The 13,185-nt window shown below is 40.0% G+C and overlaps 1 protein-coding gene across 6 annotated transcripts in view; it reads right to left on the bottom strand.

Moving 5' to 3' along the window:
* LOC127422752 (actin-binding LIM protein 2-like) overlaps positions 1-13,185 on the bottom strand; it is a 94,266-nt gene that overhangs the window by 42,822 nt on the left and 38,259 nt on the right. For all 6 annotated transcript variants that reach the window (XM_051666463.1, XM_051666466.1, XM_051666462.1 and 3 more), the window contains exons 3-6: positions 8,127-8,310; positions 5,281-5,393; positions 5,036-5,162; positions 4,215-4,308 (exon numbers count right to left, since the gene is read on the bottom strand). In XM_051666463.1, coding sequence (XP_051522423.1) covers positions 4,215-4,308; positions 5,036-5,162; positions 5,281-5,393; positions 8,127-8,310 — 518 coding nt within the window. The remainder of the gene's footprint in view (positions 1-4,214; positions 4,309-5,035; positions 5,163-5,280; positions 5,394-8,126; positions 8,311-13,185) is intronic.

The raw sequence follows: 13,185 nt of genomic DNA, 5'->3' as shown, positions 1-13,185 counted from the left end.
GTTCTGCCCAGAAATTTTCTATCAGATTGAGGTCAGGGCTTTGTGACGGCCACTCCAATACAGTGACTTTGTTGTCCTTAAGCCATTTTGCCACAACTTTGGGGGAATGCTTGGGGTCATTGTCCATTTGGAAACCCATTTGCGACCAAGCTTTAACTTCATGGCTGATGTCTTGAGATGTTGCTTCAATAGATCCACATAATTTTCCTTCCTCATGATGGAATCTATTTTGTGAAGTGCACCAGTCCCCCCTGCAGCAAAGCACCCCCACAACATGATGCTGCCACACCCATGCTTCAAGGTTGGGATGGTGATCTTTGGCTTGCAAGCCTCACCCTTTTTCCTCCAAACATAACGATGGTCATTATGGCCAAAAATTTCTATTTTGTTTCATCAGACCAGAGGAAATTTCTCCAAAATGTAAGATCTTTGTCCCCATGTGCACTTTCAAACTGTAGTCTGTCTTTTTTTTTAAGGCAGTTTTGGAGAAGTGGATTCTTCCTTGCTGAGCAGCCTTTCAGGTTATGTTGATATAGGACTTGTTTTACTGTGGATATAGATACGTGTCTACCTGTTTCCTCCAGCATCTTCACAAGGTCCTTTGCTGCTGTTCTGGATTGGTTTGCACTTTTCGCACCAAACTACATTCATCTCTTGGAGATAGAATGCATCTCCTTCCTGAGCGGTATGATGGCTGCGTGGTCCCATGGTGTTTATACTTGCGTACTATTGTTTGTACAGATGAACATGGTACCTTCAGGCATTTGGAAATTGCTCCCAAAGATGAACCAGACTTGTGGAGGTCCACAGTATTTTTTCTGAGGTCTTGGCTGATTTTTTTATTTTCCCACGATGTCAAGCAAAGAGGAAGGCCTTAAAATACATTCACAGGTACACCTCCAATTCGGTTCACCTCCTATCAGAAGCTAATTGTCTAAAGGTTTAACATCATTTTCTGGAATTTTCCAAGCTGCTTAAAGGCAGAGTTAACTTAGTGTATGTAAACTTCTGACCCACTGGAATTGTGATATAGTCAATTTAAAATGAATCAATCTGTCTGTAAACAATTGTTGGAAAAACTACTCGTGTCATGCACAAAGTAGATGTCCTAAACGACTTGCCAAAACTATAGTTTGCTAATATTAAATCTGTGGAGTGGTTAAAAAATGAGTTTTATTGACTTCAACCTAAGTGTATGTAAACTTCTGACTTCAACTGTATATGTGACAGATAGGAGAGGCACATATCACTTGCTGATATTCAAGCAACATTTCCCACTGTGAGATAACTCAATGTTTAAAAACTGAAAGTGAGCAAACACAAAGAACCACTGACAATGATGAAACAGCCTACAGAGAGGAGGTGCACACTCTGACATGCTGGTGTCAGGAGCACAACCTCTCCCTCAATGTCAGTAAGACCAAGGATCTTGTGGTGGACTTCAGGAGAAAAGACAGAGAACACAGCCCCATCACCATCAATGGAGCACCAGTGGAGAGAGTCAGAAGCTTCAAGTTCCTCGGTGTCCAGATCACAGTGGAACTCACATGGTCCGTCCACACTGAGGCCGTGGTGAAGAAAGCTCACCAGTGCCTCTTCTTCCTGAGACGGCTGAGGAAGTTTGGAATCAACCACCACATCCTCACACGGTTCTTCACCAGCACTGTAGAGAGCATCCTGACTGGCTGCATCACTGCCTGGTACGGCAATAGCACTGCCCTCAACCACAAAGCCCTGCAAAGGGTGGTGCGAACTGCCAGACACATCACCGGAGGTGAGCTTCCCTCCCTCCAGGACATATATACCAGGCGGTGTGTGAAAAAAGCTCGGAGGATCATCAGAGACTCCAGCCACCCGAGCCATGGGCTGCTCTCACTGCTACCATCAGGTATCGCAGCATCAGGACCCGCACCAGCCGATTCATGACAGCTTCTTCCCCCAAGCAATAAGACTTTTGAACTCTTGATCTCTCACAATCAACATACATCAACACTGCATTTTATTGATCTTATTATCTCACACTGGACTGTCATAAATTGTCATAAAACAACACACTGGCAACTGACTATCAACCGACAGCCTGAATGTCAGTACACCACAATACAACCTACTGTATATTTTATATATAATATTTGCATTGTATACTGTGTATTCTATATTGTGTGTATGTGTATTCTATATTGTGTGTATGTGTATTCTATATTGTATTGAATACTGTACATTGTATATTATTATTTGTATATTGTTTTGTGTGTAATGTGTATATTACATATGTAAATTGTGTTGTATAAATCTGATGTTTATTGTAAATTGGTATATGCCTCATCACTGTCATGACTGCTATGTTGCTCGGAACTGCACCCAAGAATTTCACCCACTGTTGCACTTGTGTATATGGTTGAGTGACAATAAAGTGATTTGATTTTGATTTGATCTCTATGGCTTGTTAATGGTTTAACAAAAGCTTGAAGCCCTTAGCTGGGAATAAGAGTCAACATGAAACAACATTCACAACCCATTTTAATTTCTTGATGTGACATATTTACAAGTGAAACATATTCTATAGGAAAAACATGCAGGACGGGACTTGATTTTATCCATTGGGAATTTATTGATTTATGAAAAGTAGGCGTTTCATGCCAGAATGGAGGCCGGACCTGAAAGCAAGTTTGCTAAAACAATGCCTAAATCACAATTTGGGTATTAGTTAACAATAGCCTGCATGTCCTAGGTGATATCAGCAGAAAGCAAAATTGTTTCAGAGGACGGAGCAAGTTATTATCTTGTGATGAATCATGCACGATAAGACCAGTGCATTAATAAAGTAAATAGGGTCAATGTTGACTTTAAAGGGGTCATGTCACAAGGAACCAAATTTTCCTTGATATTTTGACATATAAGAGGTCATTCTACTATAAAAACGTACTTTAAATATCAAAATTCAAAGCTTAACTCGCAATGCAATAAAAGCATTTATTGAAACCAATCTGCAAAAACGCCTCGTTCTCTTCTTCTGCGACTATCCTACATCACTAGGGGGCCCAATAAATAATGACCACTATAACAACAGCAACAACATCAACGCCTACATTACATTATCACAACCTTAGCCCTTCCCGCTGGTGCTTCAGTTCGTAAACTGAGAGAGAGCAAGACAGTGGGGTATAACTATTCCCAAACACCAAAGGAGACCCATCTGTACTATTTTGAATTACTTTTGTATATAAACATGCATTACACAGACATCTTTGACCATTGCCATGTATCTCGTGCTGCTTTAAAATGACGTGGTGTTAAATTACAACTCAGAACAGAAGACGCTATTGTGTTTTATCAGCTGCTGTGCATCTTGCTGTTTTGAGCACAAAAACATCCTGAACGTGTTCTTGCGCCCATCTGCGCTATATTTAGCTGTTGGTGTATGAAAACATGTACAAGATGGACGTCTTTAAACGTTTTGATGCGTTTCCGGTGATATGCGTCTCAGTGCAGCATGATGCTGTATGTGTGTATGTCTTTTTTCATCGTGCACTATGTATGTGCATTTTTTTTTGGCTCATATCAGCATGGATTGCTTGTGAACTATCATAATACAATTCAAGCTTTGCAAAGGAACTCTTATTGAAGGATGGGGAGTTAACAACACTTGGACACGATCACAAAACCATTTCATTCATGAAAGTTTCAAATGTCATGACTGTGCAATAGTTTATGGTGCTGAGTGTTAACAGATGTGCTTGAGTGAACAGTTTAATATATTCTGAAATATATCCAGTTTAATATATCCTGAAATTTTGTTTTATAATGTTGTGGATCTTGTTCATTCTCTTCCGACTGAGTTTCAAGTATGGCTGTATTCGAGGGGCTGCAGGATGTTAGCCAATCATAACAGTGGCCGTTTACGCTGAAGTTTAAAGGAGATGCTTAGGGCAAAACCGAGCATTTCAGACAGAGGGCCAAAGACAGGGTGAAAAATGATCAGATTTGACAAAATTATGAATGTTTTGGTGCAAAAAAAAATAAAAATAAAAATGTTACTAATATTATCAGTGGACCTCAGGAAAGATAGATAAAATCATAAAGAAATAGTATGTCATGACCCCTTTAAGTAATGTCATCAATGTAATTAAGCCATCCATTCATCAACACAATCTTGCATCTATTAAAGAAACCATTTAAGGATGACTGACAAGTAGTAAAGATTTTGTTCGAACCTCAAGTACTTTTCCGGTGATGTATTTTTTGCAGGTATCACACTGGATGCCGAACATGGCATGGTAGTCTGCTTCACAATAGGGGATCCCATCCCTACAGAACAGCAAGACACATTAGGCTTTTACACATATTAAATGTGATTAAATGTACTTGAACTCTGAGAAGGAAAAAAATCTCTGTTTGCCCTTGGAACATCCACACTGATCTTTCATATATGTAAATATCAATAGTGTTGAGTCATTGTAGATGGTTTAGCAGGCTCACAATGTAATATTACAATAAAGACTGATGAAACACACACACAAGAATCCATCCACACCAGGCATTGGAATCATTAGGAATTTAACAATTCTGGTTTCAAATCCACTGGTTCCTTTAAGATTAGGAAGTCTTTTAGTACTTTTGAGGAAGCAAGCTCTTGAATAAGCAAGGGGATTTAAACCCTGATTCAAACTGAGAATACAAGAGACTGACCCTGATTTGTGAGTCTTTTTGACTAATTCATTAAAAAAAACTGGAGAAAAATTACTTTTTTGTTCACAAATCAGACTACACTGATCTGATCAAGCTGAATTTTTGTTGTTGTTGTGTTTGTCATAGCACTGTAGATTCAGTGTTGGCGCAACTTATTTTAGTACTACTTTTCAGAGTTTAAGTGTTCCATCTGCTTTAGCAAAAGAATGCAGTAATTTAAGAGCTCTTAACAGAACCAAATGTAATGGAAATAATTCCGGTATTTTTTAAAAACTGAACAATTTCCAAATAAGATTTAGTATACACACACACACACACACACACACTCAGTAGAAGGGGAACTAACTTGCTGATATACTCTGCATTGAGCACTTTGTTGCACACTTTGCATTTGAAGCAGCCAAGGTGCCAGTGCTTGTCCAATGCAACCAGAGACTGCTCATTTTTAAACTCCTTTCCACAGCCACAGCAATCTGCAGAGAAAGAGAGGGTAAGACCAAAGTGTAGTGTAGTATTTGTAATATGGTAGAAAATCTTCATGTATAGCACTCTTATTGGAAGAGATAACTGCAGAAAAACAAGAGTACTTACTGTGCACAGCCTGTGAGGGTGCCATGCTGTTGACTGGCACCGGCTGATTGCATTTCTCACAAATGCACTCTTTCCCATTAAATGTCACGCGGTCCCCAGCTGGAAACGGCTGTCTGCCAGAAAAAGACACACAGCGGTCACCTCATCATTATACCATCACCAAGGTTTTAAAGTCACTTTCATATGAGAATGGACTTTAAACTAGTTACACAAAGCACTTTAATCTAGGCTCAGAAATAGTGAAAACAATATTATATCAAGAAATATCTCATGATAAGATGAACCTGTATCACTTTACTGCTTCATTTTGTATTCTTTATAAACCATACTGAGCATAAACAAAGACAGATGCACTTTTAAAAGTATAGTTATAATTAACAATAATAATTCCTTCCATTTATAGTGCTTTTCTAGGCACCCAAAGCACTTTACATAGTATAGGGGAATCTCCTCAACCACCACCAGTGTGCAGCATCCACCTGGATGATGCAACAGCAGCCATAGTGCACCAAAACACCCACCACACACTAGCTATACTGGTGGAGAGGAGAGTAGAGTGATGTAGCCAATTCAGGGATGGAGATTATTAGGAGGCCATGATAGATAAGGGCCAGTGGGGGGAATTTGGACAACAGGGTTATACCCCTACTCTTTACAAGAAGTGCCCTGGGATTTTTAATGACCACAGAGTGACAGGACCTCGGTTTAGCATCTCATCCGAATGACGGTGCTTTTTTACAGTATAGTGTCCCCGTCACTATACTGGGGAATTAGGACCCACACAGACTGCAGGGTGAGTACCCCCTGCTTGCCTCCCTAAGGCAACTTCCAGCAGCAACCTTAGTTTTCCCCAGGAGGTCTCCCATCCAGGTACTGGCCAGGCTCAATCCTGCTTAGCTTTAGTGGGCAACCAGGCGAGAGCTGCAGGGTGATATGGCTGCTGACACAAGTTCACCCAAAAATGAAATTTCTGTTATTTACTCACCCTTATGTTGTTTCAAACCCAAATGACTTTCTGACTTCTATGGAACACAACAGGAGATGTTTAACAAAACGTTCACTACTCAGCAGAATGTGTGCTACTCTTTTCATACAATGAATATTAATGGGGATGGATTAAAAGCTCTAAAAACTGCATAATAAACACATAAAAAAATAGCAAGTTAGTGATTGCCAAATTGTCATTAAACATGTTTACATGCACAATCTTTCAAATCCATATCTTCAGAAGCGACATGATAGGTGTGAGTGAGAAACAGATCAATATTTAAGTTTTTTTTTTTACTATAAACCTCCACTTTCACTTTCTTTCACATTTTGAAAGTGAAAGTGGAGATTTATGGTAAAAAAAAAAAAAAAAGGACAAAAATATTATCAATACCTATCATGTCGCTTCTGAATTTATGGATTAACCAACTGGAGTCTTATGGATTACTTTTATATGGCTTTTATGTGATTTTTGGAGCTTCAAATGTCTGGTCACCATTTACGTTCATTGTATGGACCAACAGAGCAGAGCAACATTCTTCTAAATATCCTTGTTTGTGTTCAGCAGAAGAAAGAAAGTGAGTACAAGTGAGTAAAATTTTTGGGTGAACTAACCCTTTAATACAGGTTTGGAAAAACATATGAGCAATAATGATCTAAAATGAGCAACATAATTAAACATTTTGGGTAAAGTATTAATTTAACAATAAAATATTAAATTGATTTCTTGCACTATAAATGAATAGGGCCAGGGCAGGACTAACACTTCTTGGCCCTGTGAACCAGGCCATCATAAGACATGGTTGATGGCAAAGGTCCAATCATCTCTTTGGCCGATAGTCTAGCATAAAGCTGATGATCTCACAGTATTTTGATTACCCAATGGAAAAAAGAAGCGCACTCTTTGCTTTTGAAATCATACAAATGACACAGGAGAAGCTATTCTACATGTAAACACATACAAATACATTAAAAACACTATTATCACACCATTGCTTTTGATGATGCTATGGCTTCTCTTGGAGCTATTTTCTTAATATGAATTCAGTCATGGTGTTTTTGATCATAGCTGATCTCCCAAGTTGGTTCAGAATTGTTTGTTGGCTGGTTTTATAGGGGTTTGGGGCATTTTTCAGCAGGTGGCCTACCAACTAAACCAGCTAAACACCAGCGTGGCTAAGTGACCAGCTTAAACTAGCTTAGGTCAGCCAAATCTGACTAAGGTTTAAACCACTCAAACCTAAAGGCTAGTTTGAAGAAGGTCATACTTTAAGAGCAAGAGCTGCTTTCCAGTCCTCCTATCAAGCCAACCACCAGCCAACCATTTAATAGCAGCAATAATAATGATTAACTGGAAAAGGTAAAACAACACTATGTGCCTGAATGGGAGACGCTGGGTACAGCCACCCAGACTACAAATTAGATATTTACGAGGTGATTTAAGATCCCGTCACTCCCAAGGGACCAGATTGGGTACACCATGTCCAGAGAAACATGGGCATCGCTATAGAAATGTAGTGTGTGTGCATGCCACATGCACACACACACACAGCATCCATTCAGATACTAAGGAACATCCTACACCACTCTGGAAATAAGTGGCCTGGGAGCGGAGCACACACTTAACATTCTTCCTGAGAGCTGATGGCTCCCCTTTCCTTCCCCTCCCTGAGAAACAAGATTGCTTTCCCTTGAGATTTTCTCACACACACACACATTCAGTGGCAAAAACATTACACAATCGAAGGCTGCTACATAAGCTATCATAAATGCACAAACATAATTTTTAAACTAACAAAGTTAAAAGTGTTACCAATAAAAGCACTAATAGTGAAAGTGTGTTTGAATGTTTGTCTTACTTGCAGATGGCACAGACAAAGCAGCGAGGGTGGTATGTCTTGCCCAGTGCGGACACAACTTCTCCTTCAATGAACTCTTCACAACTGAAACAGCGGGTGCCATAGAGGCTCTGATAATCCAGAGTGCAGATATACTCGCCCTGTCGCACAAAAAAGCCACCCCGAGCCAAGTCACAGCCACAAACTGTAGAGAAAGAGATAAGAGAGAGTAACAGTTACAATAGGTTAGTCTTGAGAGTGATACCATAACATTCCTCCAGTGCAATAACAATATGAGCTTGTGACTGTCAATACTGGCATTCATGAGTCATTTATGAAAGTGTAACATGGTCATTCAGGTGAGGATCTGTGGTTTTTAAATGAAATAGTTCAAAACAAAAAGTTGAATGGGTCTGGAATGACATGAGGTGACGTGAGTATATGTTGACAGGACTTTTGGGTGAACTATTGCTTTATATGCTGGCATGTCTTCTAATAATATAAATCCATTATGACTGCCAGCAGCTCACATTTAGTCAAATCATGTGTTTCAGTGTGTGTGTTTCCGTTAGTTTATGTGTGCAGGCTAATTATTGTGTGTTTCCTGATGAGTATCAGCACACCATGATATCATCCAGAGGATGGAGACTGGTTAGGTGCACACTGAACACACTGAAACACAACCTTCGCCTAATTTTACCCCCCTCCATCTCTCCCCCTCTCTGTTTCCTTTTCTCACAGTTCTTTTCCCACTAAAACAGGAACAACATCAAGAAAATAATACACACATACACAAATGCTCCGATGGCATCATTGACAGGACCGATCCATTTTACACCTCCTCTGAGGTAAATGATAACAGTGGAATTTCCTTCTCTTCCATACTTTGTTTTTCTATCCTGTGCCGAGATATAACACTCTGAAAAAAAAAATTTAGGCCCTCCTTTTTTGAAAGTCCTTGTATTGTCTGCTATAGCTAATACAACCACTAACAAGTAAATACATTAGTCCTACATTACATTAAATTTTGTTTTCATTTTATATATTTATTTAATTATTTTTATACAAAGGGGACACTGTCAATCAAACATAAGCTAGGGAAGTGTATAAATGTACAACTTTATATATAAAGTTAAATTATAGGTAAAATATAGGTAATATACTGTAAAATATATAATTTAAAATACAGAGAAACTATTGTCAAAGAGCCCATTGGAAAGAAAAAATCACAAATGAGATCTCTAAAATATCCCAGTTTTTTCTCCTAGCCATAAGATTTTGCTGGGAGCAAACAGAGATTTTGGCTTAAAGGTGCACTCAGTAATTCTAATCCAAAACACTTTTTATCAAATTCTGCAAATATCTCCTCACAGTCTGCTAAATGTCCGTTCTGTGGTTGGGCTGAATTTTTTTTTAGTATTTGTATACAACCCTGGCTCTGTAAATGGGACAAAAACAAAGTGGATCAGACCAATCCACACAACACTACTCCTGCCAATCAGCAACAGGGGGTGGTTCTTGCACGTGCACAGTATGGGGGGTGGGGGCACAGCAAGAGGGAAATTCATTAGAAGAGCGACGGCAACTCTGGCTGATGCGAACTTTCTAAACTCCAAGGAGGACAAATGGCTGAGAAACAGACCAAGAGAAAAAGGTCAGACGAATATAAACTAAAAAAGAAGGTTTTTCAGCGGTGGAGTGACCTCCGAGAGGTAAAAGGAATGAATCCGCATGCATGAATTTGGGGGTCGAAGCTTCCAAAGGAGCACTGAAGGGAGGGGTGTGTTTGTTTTAGTTCGAATATCAACAGTGTTTCTCAGAGAGTGCACCTTTAAGTGTACTATTTCTCTGATTTTTCTCTTGAGAGATCCGAGTACTGTAACTCTGTAACTCTGTGTGACAGGGTAATGTGGGTAAGGAGTAGGCGGGAACCGGCTGAACAGTCAAAATAATATTTAATGAAAACTTAAAAAGACAGAAACATAAACAAGCTGCGTGTGGCTCTCTCTCTCTTGAACTGCTGCAACCAGCTCAGCTTTATCCCTCTCGTCGGCTGATTAGCCCGATTGGGGGCTGGCCGTGCGCACTCATGGCCCGGCCCCACCCTCCTGCTCGTCACATTCTGTTTTAGAGTATTAGAAAATATGTGTTTAGATTTGTCAAGACATCAAAGTCTGAGTCATGCCAGTATGAAATATTTCTCAGGAAATTCTTTCAAGACCACATTATCTGGGCTATACTATCCATATTTATAGCACATTGCCTAATTTTATAGCTCTATACTTTAATTGTACGTCAACGATTGTCTCAATTTTATCCATACTTATTTCCCTGAGAAATTTTAGAAGAAACATAAGTCAAACAACTTAATTAAGTCTCTAAAAAAGCAATCCCAGAGCAATAATATTTTTCTGAATCTACAGTGACTGCAGTGCATCCTACTACAATCACCTCAAAAGCACCTGACAGTCTAACCACCTGTTTCTGTATGGTTCCAGTTTATATGACCTCACTTGACTGTTACATACGACCTCAGAAAAGGGGCCCTCTCTCTCTCTCTCTCTCATTCACCCACACCCAAATGGATATACAGTACATGTATTACGACATGTACAAAGTCTTGTGTTAGCACACTACAATGAACCACGCACTTACACACAATGCATTCTAATAATGTTCAGGTCGTAATCAAAACCCAAACAATAACATTGGAATGTTGCTCAGGAAATGGCAGACATATTTTCCATGGCTGCTCTAGATTGATTGGTTCATGTTAGTGAAACTGAAGGCTATTTAGGTTATGAATATCCAGTAATATTGTGTGTGCAAGGTCTTCTATTATTGTGTGAATTTTTTCTATATTTGTTAAGACTTCCGCCATAAGGCGCAGGTATACTCATGGTAAAGTTCTTCTTAGGTCTTCGCTCTGAGCCAAAAAGAAGTTCGAAAAAGCTGAGCAATGACCAGGGTTGGGAGGGTTACTTCTGACATGTATTCCTCTACAGATTACAGAATACATGCTGTAAAATGTAATTTGTAATGTATTTCGTTAGATTACTCAAGGCCAGTAACGTATTCTAAATACTTTGGACTACTTCTTCAGCACTGGTAGATTTTTTCACTTGTTTTGACTATAAAAACTCTGCCAGTACAGTAAGACAAAATACACATGTTAAAAATACATTCTCTGAAAAATCTAAATATCTTATGCAGTGTTGTTTCTAAAACAAGATAAATCTAATTAATCTTGTTTTATGGATTTTTAGATATTTTTACAGGAAAACAATACAAAGATTATTATCAAGAATACAATTTATGCCCTAATATCAAAGGTCTTACTAGAAAAAAAGAAATTATGATCCAGCGTGAATTTTCTTGATAAAAAATATGATTGTGCCTGATAAAATGTGCATGTAAAATGGCTAGAAATAGCATTTTAGCTTAGCGTAAAGCTGACAATTTACACAAAGTTTATTTCTATTTCTTCTGCTCCAAACTTACTTCTCTGTCTGCTCGTATGAATGTTACACATCATAAGAAAGTGTTTCACCGCTGTTCAAATGCACTTTGGATTGCATCATTTAAATGTATAAATGTTTTCCATCTGAAAGGACTAAATATTACATGAAGCAAATAACAATAAAATGCAAAGTAATCTCTTCAGTAATCAAAATACTTTTTGAATGTAACGGTATTCTAAATACCAATTATTTAAATTGTAACTGTAGTGGAATACACTAAATACGTAATCCCATTACATGTATTCCGTTACTCCCCAACCCTGGCAACGACATACCATTTGAGAACATTCAGACACCGGCCAGACATCTGGGGGAGCCGTTTAGAGTAGCACTTAAATATGAGGATGCACAAGACTACATGTAAAACCTTAACTGATGTTACATTAAAATGTTCTATCAATGATTTCATGCTGTCAGGTGTATTCTGTTGATTCATGTCTTTTATTTTGAAATTCTAGTTCCTGTTCATGTCATCTGTTCCTGTTTCCCTAGTCATGTGATTTCTGTTTTCCCTCCATGTTCATGTGTCATGTTTTCATTGGTTTATTGTTTAATTATCTTGTTATCAGTTCTGTTTGTTCATTGGTTTATGTTCTCCCATGTCTTGTATTTAAGCCCTCATGTTTGCATTGTCTATTGGTCGAGTATTGTATGTGATGGTATGTGTTTGTCAAGTCAAGTCAAGTCAAGTCAAGTCAAGTCAAGTCAAGTCAAGTCAAGTCAAGTCAAGTCAAGTCAAGTCAAGTCAAGTCAAGTCCATGTTTTGTAGTCAGGGTTATTGGAGTTCACGTTCTGTAAATAAACTGCACTTGGGTTCTTCATCTTCACGTCCTCGTCATCGTCATCATTGTCAGCAGTTCCAGCATACGTTACAGAATACTCGACCACCCATGGACCCAGCAGTTTTACTTCTGCGCTTACGTCAGGGGAATCATCCTCTGAAGGACTATGTTGAGGACTTCTGCGGTCTAGCCAGCCAGGTAGACTTCAGTGAGGTTGCCCTCAAGGGTTGTTTTAGATTTGGACCTTGCCCTTCGATTCATCGGTTCCCCATTTACTGTGGGGGAGGCGGATCCCGAGCCAGAGTCCCACGACATGGCCGCCGCCGAGCCAGAGTCCCACGACATGGCCGCCGCCGAGCCAGAGTCCCACGACATGGCCGCCTCCTCAGCCCGCTCCATGCCTCGTCGCAGCGACGCCTCAGCCCGCTCCATGCCTCGTCGCAGCGACGCCTCAGCCCGCTCCATGCCTCGTCGCAGCGACGCCTCAGCCCGCTCCATGCCACGTCACAGCCACACCTGAGCGGTGGGACCTGGAGATGGTTCCCACCCTTATACCCACCTTTAGTTCTCCTGAGCAGGCAAGGGGAACTTTCGGCCCTCCGATCCCGCCTGGACCCTCTGAGCCCTGGACTTCGCTTTGGCCTGTCGGTCCCTCGACATTGCCTCAGCTCGGCGTTCCCTCGGCTCCACTACGGTCCTTCAGCCTGTCGGCTGTGCCGGGGTCCCTCGTCCCTCTGGCTCCTCCTTGGTCTGTCAGTCACCTGGCTCCGCTTTGGC

Source organism: Myxocyprinus asiaticus, chromosome 32 (assembly GCF_019703515.2).
Source record: "Myxocyprinus asiaticus isolate MX2 ecotype Aquarium Trade chromosome 32, UBuf_Myxa_2, whole genome shotgun sequence".
Lineage (NCBI taxonomy): Eukaryota > Metazoa > Chordata > Actinopteri > Cypriniformes > Catostomidae > Myxocyprinus > Myxocyprinus asiaticus.
This window is presented reverse-complemented; position numbering and strand designations above follow the sequence as displayed.